This window comes from Sarcophilus harrisii, chromosome 3 (genome assembly GCF_902635505.1).
Source record: "Sarcophilus harrisii chromosome 3, mSarHar1.11, whole genome shotgun sequence".
In the NCBI taxonomy this organism is placed as follows: Eukaryota; Metazoa; Chordata; class Mammalia; order Dasyuromorphia; family Dasyuridae; genus Sarcophilus; species Sarcophilus harrisii.
The window spans coordinates 551,420,754-551,441,543 of NC_045428.1; the positions used below are offsets into that span (position 1 = coordinate 551,420,754).

Consider the following 20,790-nt stretch of genomic DNA (forward strand, 5'->3'; position numbering starts at 1 on the left):
ATGAGGACTGAGAAAAGGTCAAGGGATTTGGCAATTGATTATCAAATCTAGTTCTTGGAGATAGGGTTGGAAGGGAGGATTTGCAGGGTTACTGTGGTAACTCAGAGTGTAGTAGTTGAAAAGTGGAATCAGGCTCACGATTTCTTTTGGGGGAGGAGCTTTCATTTTTTTCTGAGTAGTACTGGGGTTGGGACCTCCTCCCTTCCAGGTAAACATGTAGAACTCCACCACAATCTGGCCTAATTTAGGGCCCTGTGACGATAGCTCTATCTAAAGCTTTATTTTGAAAGGAAACAACAGGTTACTGATCTGGAAGTCCTTTAGAAATCTCTACACAATTAGATAACTGACTAGTGAAATGGCAGGTCAAACTCAACCAAAAGAGAAGAAAGGATTAAGATGAGAAGATATGAATATGATGGAAGACACTCTGAGAGATTCATGCAAAAAAGCTGGAAAAAGTAAGATGATCTGCCTTGAGCACCTCTATTTCCTGCAAGTTTAACTGATAGAAATTACCACAATAAGGAAGGCCAAAGAACTTAGAAGGTGCCTCAGCCAGCAAATTTCTGGTCTGCTGATCAGGTGGTAAGAACTATCAAAGATACCATGGGTATCAAATCCTAGTTCATAGAATATTAGAAGGATCTTCCATGGAGTCGTTTTGGGAGAACAGGAACAAAAATCACATGGAAACCAGTGGACATGGATGAGTATGATCTGCATTGATGGAAAGACTGACTATATACTCTCCTCCATGTGATTTAACAATTCCATTCAAAAAACATTTATTAAGTGCCTTCTACACTACTAAGGATAAACCCCACAACAAAAACCCCACAACAAAATAGTTCCTGTCTTCAAGTAGCTTATTTTCTAGGGGTAGGGAAATAACATGTATGCAGATAAACTATTACTACTACTACTACTAGCTAGTATTTTAATAGAATTTTAAGGTTTGCAAAGTCCTTTGTAAATATTACCTCATTTGATCCTGACAACAACCCCTGGAGGTAGAGGCCATTATTATCTCCATTATATAGATAAGGAAACTGAGGCAGACAGAGTTCTGGTGTTGCCTAGGGTCAAATAGCTAGCATTGATGGAAGAATTTATACTCATTTGAACTTGATTCCAGGTCTAGCACTCCATCCACTTTACCACCTAGCAGCCTTGAAATTTTTGAGCTGAGAGATAGAATGTCAAATATGGGAAATGCCAAATAGGTGAATGAGGCTGGAATGTGGGGAGTAGAGTGGGGAGTGATGAGAAATCAATTTGGAAAAATAGGTTGGAGCTATATTTTGAAGTATCGACTGAAAGTTGAGATAGTTTTTTGATCTGTGGTTTCAAACCCCTAATTCTCTTGATTGGATACTAATGAGAGAAGATGTTAAACTCGAGTTGGGAGGGTTGGTGCTTGATTTACTTTTCTTGCCAGCTGACTATATAAATTTAAACATGATGTATAACTTTTCTGTCAGCTGATATTGTCTTTATCTCCCAGTTAAGATGTTATGAGGATGAACCCAAGCTTTCTTGGGTTGAGCTGAGTTCAAATTTGACCAGACACTTACTAGTTGGTGATTCTGGGCAAGTCATTTACATTGTCTCCCTTTCCTCATCTTTAAAATGGGGGATAATAATAACACAAATGATGACTGTAAAGTGTTTAACATTTTTCTATTTGTCTGAGAGAGGTGCCTGGTCATGGATTTGGGGGTGGGGATCTGGATGTCATTGATTCTGGTTTTCCATCAAGCAGGCCATATTTATTTCGGTTGGCATTTAAATTTTACAAAAAATGCTTTCTTTTCAGCCATCCCAAGACATTGGTCTTATAGGTATTTTTATCCCCATTTTACAGATAAGTCTGAGGAAACCTAAGGTACTAGCTTGAGTATGTGTGGCCCAAGATCACAGGAACTAGTGAGTGTCAGGATAAGTAGTCAAACTCAAGTCTAACTTCTAGAAGTCTATGATTTGGAAGCTTCCTCAGAGGTCTCCAAATAATTTTCAACTGCCATACAAATCTCAGTGGAACCTTCTGCCTTACTCTTCAGAAGCTTACTTTCAGGAGGCCTTTCTTTTCCCCTTCTCAAGGCCTTCACTCCAGTCCCCAACCCCCTCCTCATAAAGGATTTTTAAGACTTTGAGGAAACAAGAGCCAGCTCTTTCCTTCAGAAAGGGATCCCAGGTTTATAGTTGATACCTTAATATTACAAATAACAATGTTACTGTTTTTAGATGCCAAGAAGTCAGAGCTTGAAGGAACTGTGTAGATCATGTCTTTGTTCTTTACTGAAGAGGAAATGGAGGCCTACAGAGGCTATTTTCATAGAATTTAAAGCTGAAGTGTGCAGAGTGGACATCACAGATTATTCTAGACCAGAGAGATTTCGACATTTGTCAGAGGTCACACAGCTAGTAGAAAACCGAGCAGAGATTCAAACTCCAGGTCCTCTGGTCCCAGCTCCACAGCTTTTAACATCGGAAGTACAGTTGCTTTCTTTGTCCAAAGACAGCAAAGGACCCTTCCGATGGAAGACACATGAGAAAACACGCCACAAAATTCAGACCTCATGGAATCATTGAATTTGAACTCCGAAAAGTACTATCTAATCTTACCTACACATTTTTTCAGAGGGGGAAATTAAGGCCCAGCGAGGCTCACAGATATGTCTAAAAAGTCACGACTAGCAAGTTAGTGACAGATCTAGGCTTCTCCGATCCAATAGGATTTCCAAAGCCGGAAAGGATCTGCGATTAGAACCCATGTCTCCTGATTTGCCAGCCTAATCTCTCGTCTGGGTCCTTCTAAATGCAGCCCACTTCAGGTGAACATCAGATGGGCGCTAAATCCACCCTGAAATCGGGTCCGTGGGCACTTTCTACACCGAACAAAGGGGCCAGTTGAGAAGCAGGACAGTGTTACCGTGGGAGGCGGGGTCTGAGATAGCTGGGGGTGAGGGCTGCGAGTTGTGGGGTGGGGGAGGGTGGATGGGGGGGGGGTGTCGGACGCTTTGATCTCTTCCAGGCATCCTGCCCATCTCCCATCTCCCAGATGTGTGCTGGCATCCACCCCTGGGAAGGGTGTACTATTTGAGGCACATGCACGCACGCACCCAGACCCTGAGCCCGCAGCAGCCCTGGTGTTGTAAAATGAGAGTGAGTTTCCCAAGTTCACCCAGGCCCTTGGGTTGGCATAGCAACCAGGCAACCTGTTCCCGAGCCGGCGGCTGCCTCTCCTGCCTAGCCTCGCCCGCCTCCCCTCCCCTCCCTCCCTCCCGGACTCTCTTTCTCTCCCTCCCTCCCTCCCTCTCCCTCCTCTCCTCTCCCCCCTCCCCTCTCCTTTCCGCACATGCTGCCGCCGCCGCCGCCGCCGCCGGAGCCAGGGCCGGAGCCGATCCCAGCATGCACCGCGCCAGCCCAGTCCCCAGTGGGCCGCCATGTTGTCGGAGTGAAAGGTAAGGGGGAGCGAGAGCGCTGGCGAGAGCCGATCCGGGGGGCTGAAATCCATCTTCATCCGACCGCTCCGCCCGTGAGTATCCGAGCCCCGCCGGGTCCAAAAGCTACCCGGGACTCCCAGTGAGCCGATGGTCCGATCATATTGGGGTTCTGGGCCGGCGGGAGCGGGGAGAAGGGCTTTGGAAAAGCCGCCCCGGCCCTGGCTCCCGGGGCTGGCGCTTCCCTCGCTCCGCTCCTAGTACATGTTTTGGAGTCAGCAGCAAGGCCCCTATTGTTATCGGAGGAGGGAGGGGACGCGGAGGGAGGTGCAAACGGGGAAATCCTCTGCCTCTAGGCCCCGGCCAAATGCATTCAAGGCTTTCTGCATTCACCCTCCCCCCAGCTCGGGGGTGGGGGGCGTCCCCCCACCCCGCCCCCTCCTCCCCCAGCCCCCCAAAGCCTAGGGCTCGGGGTGCTCCTGCACATCGCATATGCGGGTGGGAAAGAGGGCTCGATTGTCTCCGTGGACATCTAGGGGCTGAGAGCCAGAGGCACCCCAAATCTGTCCCTCGGGGGTGGGGGGCAAGCTGGGGGGGACAAGTCAGCCAGCCCTGGAGCGGGAGAAAGCTTTTGCCGGGGTAGTGTGGAGTGACCAGACCCAGCGAGTGGGGGAACTTGATGGAGGGAAGAGGGATAGATAATGGAAAAAGGTGTGGAAGTCCCCCTCAGGAAGTTTCGGAGGCTGGGAGGCAGGATTTGCAGGCTCTGCTGGCCTTTTGTTTACGTGGGGAGGAGTTGTTGGGGGGCTTAGGGAAGGGGGAAGCAGGGAGAGAAGTCCCTGATTAGAAACAGAAAGAAAAGAAAGAGAGAGGGACCGAGGTTTTCTTAACTGAAAAGGGGCTCTACTCTCTGTTAGTTGCAAGGAAAACAAACGCTCACTCACGCACACACACAAACAAACATAATATCCTCTTATCCTGTGTATTACAATGCTCGACAATTTCAGCCCCGTCAATGTGCCTGGTAAACAGGTAATTTGTTATATTTCTAAGTTAACCCTTCTGTGCTCCAGGGAGAAAGAAATACACTTTGGTAACTTTCTTTCGAGAAGGAATTTTATTTAAACAGTTTCTCTCTTTGAGTGAAGATTTTTTTTAATGGATTTTTTTTTTTTTTTTTTGTTATCTTTCGTGCAATCAAAGAGGATTGGTTGCTCTTCATTTCGTGCCTTCAGTTTCTGCTCATTTCCTGTTCTTTTCGGAGTAAAGCGAGTTTGTATTGGAGGGGTGGTTTTTTTTCTTTTAGGCCTTTTCTTAAACAATAGGTTTGTAGTTTTCGATGATGTAGTTTTATATAAGTGAAGTGAGCGGTTTTGTTTTTTCTTCTGTGCTAATTTTAACTTCTAAAACACTTCTAAGAGCTGCTGATTCTTTATCAAGTCTGGAAAATGCTCATTGGATTCTGAACTTTGATTGGTACTTTGTAGTATACACATTGTATTCATTTTGGCCAAGGCCACTCTTGGCTTTTTTGAAGTTAGCTTTTGTTTAGTTCCAGTCTCGGTTTTGTTGCTTAAAAATACATTTCTGACCCCAGAATGTTTGTTTTTTAATTAAAAGCATGTGTTAAGAAACATGTTTTTACTAAAGCATTTAAAAGGTGATTATGGAGGAAAAGTTTTCTTTGTTTGAAAGTGTACTAGTTAGGAAGATGATAATATTAAAAACTGTTTGAAAGGTTTGGGAAAGAACAGCTCTCATTAGAGTTCAGTAGTTTTAAGTTATGTATACAGTTTCTTGTATCTTTAAAAACAGTACAAATGATGACTTTTCAGCATGACTTTCAGATATGTATGAGGAATTTAATGCATATGGGTTAAATATTTTTCATTTATATGAGTATTAATCTGTGTGCTGTCATTGTTGGTATTTGCAGATATTGTGTATTTGGACTAAAGTTGATTGTTATCAGGTTATTTGCTCTTCTTCCTTCCCCAATCACTCTTTCCCCCCTCCCCCCCCAAGTCCCACCTTTGCCAAGTTTTCTGCTCTTGTTTGGGATTGCCTTGCCCACATTAGGTGAAGCAGGAAGTTCCAGGGTGTACAGATGGCTTTACAAAAGCCGATTGTATTTTTAGACATTTTGATTAGGACTCTTTTCTCCATTCCCCCCCCCTCCTTTCCCCAAGTCCCTTGTCAAAACAAGTTTGTGGTGTTCCTTATGGCAAGGCATGGGAAGAAGGATTGCGATTAACTGAGCACCACTTATCTTGGAGTCAGACCACCTGAAATACTCTCATTTATTGTGTGGCCCTTCACTGGTTGCTTAATCCTCTCTGTCTCAACTTCCCCATCTGTAAAGTGAGGATAATAAAACTTGAATTACTTGCCTCGGAGGGTTGTTTTGAGATAAATACTTTGTAATCCACTTGGTTGTGGAATTGGGATTTAGATATGAGAAGTTCATTTCTGTTGGGGGAAGTTTAAATGTGAAGCTGAGTTTATTTGTATTCTTACCAGAATTTCAGTTTCTGTTTTAAATATGATCACTGTATACTATAGCCTCCTTTCAATAGTGGGGACAAATTGTTGAGTATATGATATGAACTGCAGTTATTCCGGATTCTGCTTGATGGTATATTCACTGGGTAGTCTTTTAGTGTAGAAAAAATAGAAAATGCATTTCTTCCAAAATGATATTGAATTTTTGAGAAAATTATGTTTGATTTGTTTTGTCCTGGGAAGGAAAGTTGCTTTGAATTTGATAAAAACTGTTGAAAGACGACTCTACTGGTGGCTTTGGGCTTGGGCAAGATCTCACAGAACCTGCACTCAAGACTACCCCCTAGCAGAGTTCTTCGGAGTTTGAACTGCTAGACTACAGTCATGTTGGAGAGAATCCCTTTCCACGTGGATTTTGAACAAGTTACATATTCTTTCTTACCAAGAGTTGGCTACTGAGTTTGCTTTTAAAGTAAGAAGTTAGTTTGTTTCTGTTGTATAGCTTAGTGTTTCCCAATTAATATCTTGGAAGGCACTTTTGAAATATTGTAGTCATGGACTTTTTGTCATTTAAAGAGAAGGGAAATAGTCGTTTGGAGCCATCAGGATAAGAGAAATCTTTGGCTTGGAAATTGTACTTTCTCTAGTAGTTCTTGTCAGATTATAACAGAAAGTTGATTTATTACTTTCTAGCAATTGTTGGGCACCCAGATTGGGGCAGGTGCTGAACCTTACATAAGAAATAGAATCCCTGCCCTCACTGAACTTTATTTTATAACTTAATTTTCACATCTAATTGTTAAGTAACTCTTTCTCCATTATGAAAACAATGACAAAGTGTTAAATTTTTGGAATTGTAGTATCAAGCAAAAACTTGCTACAATAACAAAAGTGAACTTAATTTGGTCAACTCTTGTTACCAAGGTATACTAGAATCTTATCGCTAGGATTATTGACAAAGTAATTAAATGATTCATTTTATAGTTAACTCGATACATTTTGACTTATTGACATTTTTTTTGTATCTTTTTTTAAAGCCACCAGTTTAAGTAAGATTGCAGGCTGATCTGAGTTTGGAATCTGACACACACACACACACACACACATACACACACACAGTCTCTCTTTCTCACACACACACTCATACTCACACGTGTATATGTACATATATTTAATAACCCATACTTAATAACTATTTCGGTATAATTGGTTTCCTTTCTAATTCTGTGTATTTTATTTATTACATATCAAAATTTTCTGAGGTGTCTATAAGTTTTCCTAGACTACTATAGGGTCCAGGACACAAAAGAACTTAAGGGCCCTGGCTTTAGGATGTCCTTTTGCAGTTCTGCCATCAAGAAGTTAGCTGTATTTCTTCTAGGTGTCACCTATGCACATATTTTCTTTCTAATGGGTCTCTCAAGTTTGCAAGATTCTGAGTTAGTGCAAATTGTGTGGTCCATAGTTTCATTGTATATGAAGAGAAGCCTAGTTTAAATGATTGTTTTTATGGATAGTAAGTGAAAATGTATTCTAAACACCTCAAGGATGTCAGAGTTAACTAGCTCATTTGAGCCTCACTAGTTGGAGCTGAGGAGGGTTGTGGGATTATTTATTATGTCCATTTTTAAGTTGGGAAACTTGCAGCTCCCATTGGAAGTAAGGAGAGTGGTCTCGGGCCATAAAGCTGAACTCCTGTTTTCTGACTTTCTACTTCCATGTTCTTTGTGTTCAAATATATTCTCCCACAACAATCCTCTTAAATTTATATGTATGTGGGGGGAAATTGCTGGCTAGTTGTTTATTTAAAATGTTTTTGTTGTAGTACTATTGAGTGGTAAATAAACTATTGTAGAAAACTGGTAATTGACAGATGATTTAATCATTGTCTATTGAATTTAAGGCCTCCCCCCTCAATTTTTTGCACTTGCAAGGTGGAATCAAAAGTTTTCTAAGAGTGGCAACCCCAGATTCTTTGATCTCTGTCAGAATGCCAGCCACACTATACATTTCATAAATATACTTGCAGCAGTTCGCATGAGTCTTCGTTTTGTACATGCTGTATGTGTATTTAAGTCATCTACCACCAGAGTTCCACTCAGAAACCTCATTTTGGCAGGCAGATCCTCTTGGTTTCTTGAAGACTATGCCAGTGAAACAAGCCGCTGGCAGCTTCTACCAAATTGGATTGGCTTTGAATATAGGCCTGGCATCTGACAATGTCTTTTATGTAAGGCCGAGGCCTAGCTAAGTTTGGAGAGAGGCTCAGCACCCAAAGGCTTGACTGCCTGTCAGGTGATGAGATCTTCCCTTTACCCAGGGCTTCCAGGTTGAATGGGCTTAGAGGGTGGAGCTGGAAGGATATTCCTACCATTTGAAATGAATTTTCCTTTAAGTAAAAGTATTTTTAAAACATGTAGCTGCGTGATAGTGATCAGACTTAAATGCTTGTACTTTCTTGTTTCATTGGAAAAAGCAGGAAGACTTTTTTTCATCCTGCTGCATGTCATGGATCTTGTAAAAAGGGTTGATTCACCATTTAAAACCTGTGTCTCCTTAGGTGTTGGTGGAATGAGCGTTGCATGTGTTTTGAAGAGAAAAGCAGTGCTCTGGCAGGACTCCTTCAGCCCCCACCTGAAACAGCACACGCAAGAAACAGCTAATCCCAACATGCCTGTTGTTTTGACATCTGGAACAGCAGGGTCCCAGACACAGCAGCAGCCGGCTGCAAACCCGGCCCTTGCGGCAGGGACTCACTCGAGCCCTGTCCCAGGATCCATAGGGGTTGCGGGCCGCTCTCAGGACGACGCCATGGTGGATTACTTCTTTCAGAGGCAGCATGGTGAGCAGCTTGGGGGAGGAGGAAGTGGTGGCGGCGGCTATAATAACAGCAAACATCGCTGGCCTACTGGGGATAACATTCATGCAGAGCATCAGGTAAAGACACGCTACAATATTTCAGTTCTGAGCAATGTCCATTTCAGGGCATCTGCTTTCTGTGAACATCCTGTAAAGTTGGAATTATAACTGGAGTTGGACATAAGATAATTATGATTTTTTTCCCTTTAGGATGAGTATCCTCATTAGAGGAATGAAAGAACAAATGGTCAATCAGTTCTCTTGGACTCGGTATTAAGGGGGCCCCCATGCAAACCAAAACAAAACATGTGTTTTCTTATTTTTTTCATGACTTTTTCCTCTTTTCATGAAGATGTATGCTTTTTAAGAACCTTCCAAAGCAGCTGTTTTCCTGTATGCCTTAACTTTAAAAATTAATCAGAAAAAAGCTTATTTTGGATAGGAATAATGTTTGCGGTACTTATGCCCTCTTAGTATCAACATGCAGAATGTCAAAAAATGGGTTTGTTTTAAAAAAATTACTTCTCTGAACTAGAGTAAGATTAGAAACGAGACAGGCCTGCCTCTTGTGTCTTGTGTTTGAGACACAAAAGAGTCAGAGTTTGCTTTCAGAGTTATCTGTTTTGTCTTACATTTCAGCATATAAGTAAGTTCGTTTTAGCTTGTCTCCGTTTGTGCTCTTTTCATCTGAAAATGTTTTTGTGTAGAATGCTCAGATATAAGTGAGTTCAAGATAATCTGTTTCTTAACTTTAGGGGTAGAAAGTCCCCTCTAGTCTGCATGTGGGAAGGAAAGGCTGTCGATAAAATTTCAAAGAAACTTTTGCATTTCTTTGGATTGCAAATTCTTTAGTATTTTTGCAGAGTACAAATTATTCCTTTTATTAAGCCCAAACACTTTTGCTATGTTTATCTTTTTGTTTTTTTTTTTTTAAAGAAATTCATCTACAATTGCAAATTTAAAGTTTAATTTTTCCTTAGAGGTTAAGAGCCAAGATTGTAGTTTTTATTAGCACATTATGAAACCAGCATATTTATTATCTTAAAAGGCAGGCATGAAAACTTTGTTTTATTTTAAAGATTCTGTTTACCAAAAAAAAAAAAAAAAAAAAAATCTATTCACCTGTTCTATACGAATAGGCTTTAAACCCATTCAATGTGAGGGCTGTGTTTGTATTTTCTACAGCATCTTGCACACAGATATTCAGCAACTATTTATTGATTGAACAATTGAACTTTGGACTGTGTGGTAACAGTTAATTTTCAAAACTGCAGATATTACTCAATTCAGATTTCAAATGAACAAACTAAAATGTTCAGTCTTACTAACTGATGTTATGCTGAAAGAAAAAAAAAGACATCTTAAAATTTAGATAGTGAATTGAATTGTCAGAAGAAACAATAGTATCATTCTCCTTTCTGTTATCAGTTGCCAATTACAAAATATTTTCCTCTCCCAATCCTATAACATAAGTAGCACACGTTTTGTTATTTTTGTTGTACAGCTAAGAAAATTGAATTACGGAGCTGGTCAGTGATATGCCTCAGGATCACACACCTTAGGTATGGATCTTTGATGCAAACTTGGGCCTTCTGATTCTGAGTCCAAGTGCCTTTTAGAGTCCTCCCTGGTGCCTTGTACTTAGCATATCTTTATTATTGTGGATAGTGATAGGAGAAGGAGGAGTTGTGATTTTGGTATAAGGAACAACCCTTTCAGGTCACTGGGGTATAAAAGTTAGCAGGAGTAGGGAGTGGGATTTCCCATCATAAGAAAGAATTAATGTATTTGTTAAATTTAATAGTTTGCTTAAGAGAGGGAGTGGAGATGCAAAGTTTTGCATACATTAGTATTTATTGTCATTAGTAAGCATTTCTTAAGCAACTCTTGAGTGAAATATCCTTTTTGAAGTAGCGCTTTATAATTTAAAGAAATCATGATCTCATTTGGTCATCACAATGATCCTGTGAGGTAAATATTGCAAAAATGTATATGTTTATAGATGTATGCACACACATATATATATATATATATATATATGCATGTATATATAGTGGCTGTAATTTCTTCAGTGTAGGGAATTTCTGTAAGAAAACTGCCTCTATGCATTCAGATCAGTGTCTGCTCTGCAATTTGCAGACTTAAGGCATTTAGTTCATACCCTGTCCAGAGGTAACTGGGCTCATGTGAGTCAGAAACAGGACTTTGAGGCTAGCTTTCCATCCTTTATAGCACACTATCTGCAAATAGCATCATCCCTGTTTCATAGATGAGGAAACTATGGCTTAGAAAAGTTAAGTAAAAATAACAATAATATATAACATTTACTGAGTGCTTTAAGGTACACAGACAGAGTACTTTACCTGTGTTATCTCAGTTGATCCCCACAACACCCTATTATTTTTAAAATTAAATTTCATTTTATTTTCATGAACATCTGCCTTCTCTTCTTCTCACCTCCTTAATCCTAATTGAGAAACCAAGGAAAATAAAACTGCTTATTGCAAATGTGTAGAGATAAGCAAAATAAATTCTGGCATTGACCACATCCAAAAAAAATCTCAGTCTCCACTCTGAATCTTTTACTACTCTGTCAGGTGGAAGTAGGCTACCTGTTTTATCATCAGTAATTGGTCACTGTGATGATCAGAGTTCCTTAAGTCTTTCCAAGTTGACTATATTTACTATATTATTGTTATTGATTCTGCTTACTTCACTTTGTAAAACTTGACAAAAATTTTCTTGGGTTTTCAGAAATCATGACTTTAATTGTTTTCTTTCATTCCATCAAATTCATATAATACCTAGCATTTTTAAAATGTTTTAAGGTTTGCAAATTCCTCATAACTCTGGGGAAACAGGAACTATTATTATCCCAGTTTTATAGTTGAGGAAACTGAAGCAGAAAGTGATTTGCCTAGGGGTACGGAGCTGATCCGAACTCTTCCTGACTCCAGGCCCAGTGCTCTTTTACAGCTGTTCCCTGATTGATGATGGACACCCTCTTAGCTAAGTTCTGATTCTTGCCCATCACAGAAAAAAGTTGTTTCAAATATTTTTGTACATGTGGGCCCTTTTCTTCTTTCTTTGATCTCTTTGGGGGGGTATAGACTCAACAGTACTATTGCGGGGCCAAAAGAGATTCACAGTTTAATAGTTTATTTGTCTGTTTCAAATTGCATTCCAGAATAATTGAACCAGTTTATAGATCCATCTGCAGTGCTTTAAAGTAGCTCTTTTCCCACACCTCTTCCAGCATTTGTCATTTTTGCCAATCTGATCGCTGTTGAGGTAGAGCCTCAGAATTGTTTTAATTTGCACTTTTCTAATTATTAGTGAATTAGAGCATTTTTTTTCATATGGCTATTGATAGCTTGAATTTTTTTATCCTCTGAAAACTATCTGCTGATAACCTTTGACTAGTATAGTAGGTGTTGTTATTACCCTTTTTTCTGAGGTAGGAAACTGAGACCTAACTTAGAGGTTGATTTGCCCTGAGGTAAGATTAGAATTGGTGGTTTCTTAACTCCTAAAGCAGTTAGTTGTTAGGCAGCAGAACCAGGAATGCTGTGTATTTAAAGTGTAATGCTGTCTATATCCCTATCAAAGAGAGAATTGGGGAGATTGATTGTGGATCAAAGCATATTTCACTTTTTTGGGGGGTGCTTTTTTTTTTTCATGTTTTTTTCCCTTTTGTTCTAGTTTTTCTTTGGTTACAATGTGACCAATATGAAGATTTTTAAAATGATTGTACATGTATGACCTATACTTGCTGTCTGGAGGGGAGAGGTGAGGAAGAAAGAGAGAAAAAATTTTGGAATTCAAAAATCTTAGAAAATTGAATGTTGAAATCTATCTTTACATGTAATTGGAAAAATAAAATAGTATTGAAATTTTTAAAAAGACACAATATTAAAAAAAAAAAAAAAAAAAAGACAATCCTAGCTCCCAAGATGGGTGGGTGCAGGAAGGAGAGGAAAAAAAACCTCAGAACTTAAACTTAGAACTCAAAAACTTAGAAAAATGAATGTCCCATGTTTAAAATATATTGGATTACTTGCCATCTAGGGGAGTGGGTGGGGGAAAGGGAGGGGAAAACACAACATGAAACACAAGGTTTTTGCAAGGGTTAATGTTGAAAAATTATTCATGCATATGTTTTGAAAATAAAAAGCTTTAATAAAAAAAGAAAGAAAAATGAATGTTGAAAGCTAACTTTACATATATTTGGAAAAATAAAATAGTATTGAAATTTTAAAAAATGTATAACATTAAAAAAAAAAAGGATTTAATTCTAGCTCCCAAGGGAATTGGGTAGGGGCATGTGTGTGTGTGTGTGTGTGTGTGTGTGTGTGTGTGTGTATACAATATAAAGGATGGCATAGATAACTAGTCTTATAGGAGTTCAGAATGCTAAGGATAAGCAGAGTCTGGGGGCAGGGTCCTAAGGGGAAGTAGAATTGGCCCCAAAGTGAGGAAATACTCTTGACAGAAGGCAGAAATGAATATGATATAATCTAGAAACAATGAAACTACATTAGATTTTAGACACTAGTGGGAAACATCAGGTTAGGGAGGTAGATAGGGCCAGATCATGGAAGGCCTTAAATGTGTGGGTGTATGTAAGTTTTTAGAAAGGTGAATATGGCAGATTAATTGGGGATAGAGAGGGTATTGTGATCCTTTAGGTGTAAGGTAATCTCTTCCCTTCTCCCCCTTTTTACTGTTCCCCTCCCCCCCCAGTTATACATGTACATTAATTTTAAAAAAATACACATTTCTTTACAAGTCATGTTGGGAGAAAAAAAAAATCAGAACAAAAGGGAAAAACCACAAGAGGAAAAAAAAAACAAGAAAAAAAAAGAACATTGTATGTGTTGATTTACATTCAGTCTCCATAGTTCTTTCTCTGGGTACAGATGGTGTTTTCTATCCAAAATTTATTGGAATTGCCTTGGATCACTGAACTGTTGAGAAGAACCAAGTCTTTCATAATTGATTATCGCACAATCTTGCTGTTACTGTGTACAGTGTATATTCCTGGTTCCATTTGTTTCGCTCAACATCAGTTCATGTGAATCTTTCCAGGCTTTTAAAAAATCAATCTGTTCATCATTTTTAATAGAACAATAACACTCCATTATTTTCATATGCCATAACTTAACCAGCAATTTCCCCAATTGATGAGTATTTATTCATTTTCCAGTTCTTTGCCACCACAAAAAGAGCTGTTACAAACATTTTAGATGTAAAATAGTTAATTAAAGAGACCTGAGGGAAGAATCACTGACAGGGTGTGGAGAAAAAGAAAAGAGTCAAGACCGATTTCATAATTTCTGCTCAGGTGACTGGGAGAATGATGCGCTGTGGAAGAGGGAAAGTGAAAGTTAGAGCTTTTCTTGGGCAAAGGATCCTATCTGTTGGAGATATGTATATCTGATGATGTGATGACATTGAGGTAAACTATTAATGGGATATTCTCTGGGGGACTAGATATGGAGAAAAAATAATATAGTGTGATAGAAAAAACATTATCTAATCTGAGGTCTATCTTGGAGCCTTGGAAGTTGGGCAGGGTGTGTCACTTGACTTCTGACTTTGTATCTTCATTTGTAAATTGCAGAGGAATAATACTTGTACATAGGTATGTTCTAGAGTAGGGGTCCTCAAACTTTTTAAATAGGGGGCCAGTTCACTGTCCCTCAGACTGTTGGAGGGCCGGACTATAGTAAAAACAAAAACTTTGTTTTGTGGGCCTTTAAATAAAGAAACTTCATAACTCTGGGTGAGGGGGATAATTGTCCTCAGCTGCCGCATCTGGCCCACAGACCATAGTTTGAGGACCCCTGTTCTAGAGTCATATTTTAGGAACAAAATGGGCTGGCAAGTAGATGCTGTAGAAAGACATAACCCTGTGTGCTCAGTTCCCTTATCTGTAAAATGAGCTGGAGAAGGAAATAGAAAACCATTCTAGTATCTTTGCCTAAAAACAAAAAACCCCTCACCCCAAATGGGATTCTGAAGAGTTGGACAGGGCTGAAATGATCTAACAGTAATATGGAAACAAGCTTACACTTACACTGCCTGGTCCTGGAAATTGGGAATTTGGAGAGAAGCAAATTTAAGCTAAATGTGAGAAGATATTTGTAATTCTCAGTTTTCTTTAAATTATTTAGTTAGTGAGTCTTATAGCACTTAAATATGATTTTGTTATATACATGGGCTGAAGATGTAGATTTGAGCATCATTTTCACAGACATGATAATTTAATATACTATTTCAGTCAATTAAGTGCTTGCTATGTGCCAAGTACTGTGCTTAAGTGCTGGTGGATACAAAAAGAGGCATCATACAGAACCTACCCTCAAAGAAACTTATAATCTAATGCAGAAGACAAGTTTCGTCAGTGTTTGGTAAGTTCTTCAGGTGAAGGCTGCAAGGCCATTTGTTGTTAAGAGTGGATTCTTTAGATACAGGAGGAGCTCCGAATTTTCTTTCAATTCTGAAATGGATCAGTATTCTTATGCCTTGTTCTCTTGTCTCCTATCAGGAAGAGGTCTTAAAAGCTGTATTAGTGGAAGATAAGCCATGACAGGTCTCATTCTATTAGAATTCTTACTCACAGATGTATGCAAGAAGTGTGTATATGTGTGTGTGTGTGTGTATGTGTGTGTCCTCCAGGATTACATTTGAGAGGCTCATTTCCATAAGTTGGACACCAACTGTTGTGTTATTTTTTGGTCAAGATAAATCATGAAACATCTGGTAATGTGTATAGGATTTTGACCTGCATTGGTGGAAATGAATAAACAATGGAATCATAGACTTTTTGAAATAATGAGGAATTGACAAAACTTTAAAAAAAGATAACACATTGGTTTTTTGTTTATACTTAGTGATAAATCTGTTAAAGAAAATGGAAGGCAGAGTTAGGGGTAGAGCATATCTTTCAGGAGGCTGGGAATGGTCCAAAGCAAAACTGCAGCCAAGAGAGAGAAAGTTTTCTGTAAGGGTATAACTTGTCTTTGTTCAGTCCTGCAGGTATTAAGTATAAATTCAGTGCTTCAACTCATGATAGGGTTATTAATATATGTGACATTTGCTTCATGATTAGCTTTATTTGGGTCACTTGGGGAATAACATCAGATGACAGTGAGATACCCATCAACAAATTTTTCTTTTCTTTTCTTTTCTTTTTTAAGCAGCCTGTCTCTTTTAATTGTTACTTATGAGAACCCAACTACTGGGCTAGACAAATGTGGAGAACGAATGTCAGTAGAATCCTTGAGTACTTACCATATTGTAAGCTCTACTGTGGAACAGTTCACAGTTAGGAGGAGAAGGGGAAAAAAGCTTTGGGGGAAGGACATTGAAGCAAAACAAGGTATCATGACTCATTCTCCCATGAAGTGCTCACCAGAAGAACACTTCTAAGTAAAGGCTTCTGGTTGATTTGTGAATCTGAATAGACTGGGAGTTGTTTCCAGAGACCCTTCCCCTATAAATCATGTTATTTGATATCACACTATGCTACTAATGGTTATATCTACAAATTAAAGGATAATGCACTGGGTACTACTGGTTGTTGATAAGTTTTTAATCTTTACTATTTGGAAGGACCTTGGAGGACCTGGGTTCAAATTCTGACTGTTAGTAGCAGTGGTATCCTGAGGAAGTGCAAGTTCACTTTTCTTAGTCTTAGTTTCCTCAGTTGTAAAATGTGGATAATAACTAGACTAGTTAATTATCTTCTGTTATGAATAGAGTACATTGGAAACTAGAAATATGATTTTTTTTTGTATGTGGATGTCTTGATAACCTGTCCGCATATGTGATAGTCTCTAAAAAAATAGCCACAGCCAATTTTAAGTTTCAGGCTGACTTATTATATTATAGTCTTCCAACATGCTTCCCAATTATCTTCCCTTTTTTGTGATTGTGCCAGTGTTGTAAATTATAATTGTCACCTCCCAGGGTTGTTGAACTTCTAGGGTTATTGTGTGTTTACTTTGTAAACCTTAAAATGTTACTTATATGTGAGCTATTACTATATAAGAAGGTAATATGTTACCAAGAAAGAAAGTGCAAAATAACTTGGCTTTGCTTTTTATCTTCACATTTAAAAAGAGTTGTCTGCAGTATATATAGTTTCTTTATTTGTAAAACCTTGAATTGGATCTGAAGTTCCTTCAGCACTAAATCCTATGACAATAATAAAACATCTACTCTTTATGTAGCACTTAACAGTTACAAAGTGTTTGGTAGCCTCAACCTACAATACTCCCAGCAGCCTATGGAAAGAGTAAGGAATGTGCTCTCATTTGACTTACATAAGGTCATAAAGCTGGGTCTTATTTCACAAAGTAGGTGGAGCCCAAACTTGTACCCATGGTGGCCAGAGTGATCAGTGTTGACCTTACCTCTCATTTCTGAAGTCTTGTGTTTTTCACTATAGTAGCCATTTTTTTAAAGGCTCTGTTGTTGTTGTTGTTGTTGTTGTTGTTGTTGCTGTTGTTGTTTTTACTACATATGTTGTCCAGAGGAATACTTTTTGAAAAGTTCCATTGTTGCCTACATAGTGAATAGTTGCATAATAAGATTATTTTCATGAGGCCAATTAATGATCTCTGTGGCCTTTATACCATTTCCTAAGAAATTTGGTACATTTTGGACTCTGTCTAAAAAGTATATTTGGCATGAAGAATGGAAAGTTACATTGAATTCCTTAAATTTATAATAAAGTAATCTGGGAGTGGCAGGGATATAACTTGTTACAACCAGAATCGCTCCAATTGTTATCTTTGTCCATAGAAGTCACTTTGAACTGTTACCATAGAAGGTGAAGATCTTTTAAAAATGACTGTTGTAAAATTGTCTTAACTCCTTGAGATTTACTAATTTTATGCTTGAACTCCTACATTTCAAGATTACAATCATTGCTCATTTTATGTAGCTCTTTTCATTATTTTCCCTTTTTTGGTTTGCTTTTTCTTACTGGCACAGCCAGATCTTCAAGTATGAAGATGAGTTTCTCTTCCTTCCCTCAACCCCCAGTATAAATTCAAATCACTTTTTAAAATTTGGTCAAAATATATGCAAATAACCAATTAAATCTAGGCCTTTTTCACCCCAGCCTTGACAAGCTCTTAGCATATAATCTTATTGATTTGACAGTTAAACACATATTCGAAGTTTGCAAATGTATATTGAATTAATTTACATGTTACTATGCAGTCATAGTGGAATCTGAAGCCTGTTTGGAGATTTGAAACTGAAGAAAAAGGGGAACCCTTTTAGGGAGTTTGAGTCTGAGAAATTTTGGAGAAAATTAAAATACATGCAAATTTGTTTTTAGTGCTTAAGGCAGTTACTTTGAGAACATCAATCAAATGAACATTTATTAAGCATCAACTATGTGTCAGGCACAGTGCCAAGGCTGAGGTATCAAAAAAAAAAAAATAAAGTAGTCTAACAATTGAGGCAATATAGATATAAATAAGTATATACAGAATATATAAGAAATATAAATACTATGTAGTTTTGCAAGGGCAGAGGGTAGGAAGAGAAATGTGTTTCTTAGGAGCTCTGGCTTGAGAAGCAGAAGGACCTCTGTTGAATCCTGCCCCAAACACTACTGGGCAAGTCACTTCATTTCCTCAGTCTCACTTTTATGATTTGCAAAATGGAAATGAGAAGAGCATCTGCTTTACAAGTTTTTGTGCACATCAAATGAGAGTATTTTATAAACATTGAAGTGCTATATAAATGGTAGTTATTCTTGTCATTATTTAGGAGGCTTAAACAGAAAACTATGTGGGAAGAGTTGTTTTCCTTATCTTAATCATTTTGCTTAAGAGATGGTCAGCTTTTGATAAGCTGCTCTGGGAGATGTTTTTCTCTTTCATTTTTCATTGCTATCCTTTGCTTTTAGGTTATCTTTGTTTTTGACTATATTCTTCCCCTTTCTTTTGCAGAGATAGCTTGTTAGAAAGAATTTTTAAAAAAGATAAACAGCTCTACATAAGTAATCTAATTATCAGTTCCGTATATGCAGTAGTCCACATTCCTAATGAGTTACTGCATCTTTTCAACTCTTTGAGAGAGAGTTTTCATTTAGATAAATGAAATAGGCAAATGAAAGAAGGAGAATTTGTTCTTGGTGGTCTGCCCCCATTCATATTCCTATCTAATCTCTACTCTCATTTGCTTGGTAGTTTATAATCTCAAGAGATGACTCTTCCCTGAAAAAGGAAATGCTGGACAGCTAGTTGGTGCAGTGGACAGAGTACCAACCCTGAAGTCATGAGGACCTGTCTTCAAATGTGGCCTCAAACACTTAACACTACCTAGTTGTATGACCCTGGGCAAGTCATTTAACCCCAATTGCTTCAGCAAAAACAGAAAAGGAAATGCTGAACGGAATCTGTCTACTTGGCTGAAGAGGGATTTCCCAAACTGGTGACTCCTGAGTAGGCATACTTTCCTGGATATATTGCTTAGAATTCTCATTCAGCATTTGAATTAGAAGCCTTGAACATAGTTTATAGTCAGTCAGTCAAGTCAGTAAACATTTATTAAGCACCTATTTTGTTCTTGAAGACTTCGGGATGCCAAGAAAGGTAAAGGACGCTTGTTCCCCTTGAGGAATTCACAATCTAATGTGGAAGACAGTATGCAAACAGCCACTTATAGATTAGCTTATATACATGATAAGAAAGGATTTGAACCCAAATTCTGGACTTCCCAGTTGAGCACTTTGTTCCATATAATAATTGAATGTTCTATGCTGATGATTCTTTTTTTTTTTTTTTTAATAAAGCTTTTTATTTTCAAAATATATGCACGGATAATTTGACAACATTGATCCTGCATACCCTTGTGTTTCAGATTTTCTTCTCCTTCCCCCATCACCTCCCCACCTCCCCAGATGGCAAGCAATTCAATATATGTTAAAATAATATGTTAAATCCAATATGTATAAATATATTTATATAATTCTCTGGCAGCACAAAAGAAATCAGATTTAAAAAAAGTAAATGAGTAAGAATACAAAATGCAAGCAAACAACAAAAAGAGTGAGAATGTCATGTTGTGACCCATATTCAGTTCCTACAGTCCTCTCTTTGGGTATAGATGGAAAGCTGTTGGTTCTCAAATCTACCTATGCTCACCATCTCTTCCCTTCCCCTTTCATTATCTTTTCCCCTCCCCCATCCAATTTATTGCCAAGAATTGTCAGTTTCACCTTTGCAACATTTCTCCAATACACCTTCTCTCCTGATAGTGACAGGATCCGTGCCAAGGCTCTCACCTCCTCATGCCTTGACTACTACAGCAGTCTGCCATGGTAGGCTTGCCACAGATCTCTCCCCTTCCTCATTCAGTTGCAAGAGTGACTTTCCTAAAGCATGGCTCCATACATGTCATCCCTCTTCAGGTGACTCCCTGTCATGTCTAGAAACGTATGGTATTCAGAGTTTTTCATATTTCATAATGTTTTTCCCACCCTTACTACTTACCTTCCAGGGCAAATCATTTGACCATTCAAAGCTCCAGTTTCTTCTTCTTTAAATTGGGAGCAATAATACACATAGTACTCATCACTGAGGATTGTGGGGTTCCAGTGATATATATGTAAACTATTTTGTAAATATGAGCATTTATAAAACACTTTTAGGTTTGCAAAATGATTTACAAATGACTCATTTTGTTTTTACAGCATCCTTGGGAGCTATAGTCATCCCCATTTTATAGATGAGAAAACTGGAGGAGACAGCAGTTAATTGACTTATCTAGGATTACCCAGCTAGTATATGAAGTCTGATTTGATTCCTAGTCCAGCATGTCACCCACTTTTCCACTTCTTAGTATGATTCAGGAATATGCCTCCTGATAGAATTGTCAGAAAAATGTTTTATCCATTCTAAAAATATGCTTAATAAAACCACATTCTTCCTTTAAGCACTATCTTCAATGTGGAAAG

At 38.5% G+C, this 20,790-nt stretch overlaps 1 protein-coding gene across 17 annotated transcripts in view; it reads left to right on the plus strand.

Moving 5' to 3' along the window:
* The first annotated feature begins 3,370 nt into the window (after positions 1–3,370).
* Positions 3,371–20,790, plus strand: part of PUM1 (pumilio RNA binding family member 1) — a 169,758-nt gene continuing 152,338 nt past the window's right edge. For 10 of the 17 annotated variants that reach the window (XM_031962381.1, XM_031962387.1, XM_031962388.1 and 7 more), the window contains exons 1-2: positions 3,371–3,467; positions 8,509–8,885. In XM_031962381.1, the coding sequence (XP_031818241.1) occupies positions 8,520–8,885 (366 nt within the window). In that variant the 5' untranslated portion in view covers positions 3,371–3,467; positions 8,509–8,519. Of the gene's footprint in view, positions 3,542–8,508; positions 8,886–20,790 lie in introns of all 17 variants that reach the window. The other 7 variants (XM_031962380.1, XM_031962386.1, XM_031962383.1 and 4 more) reach the window with 2 other exon arrangements.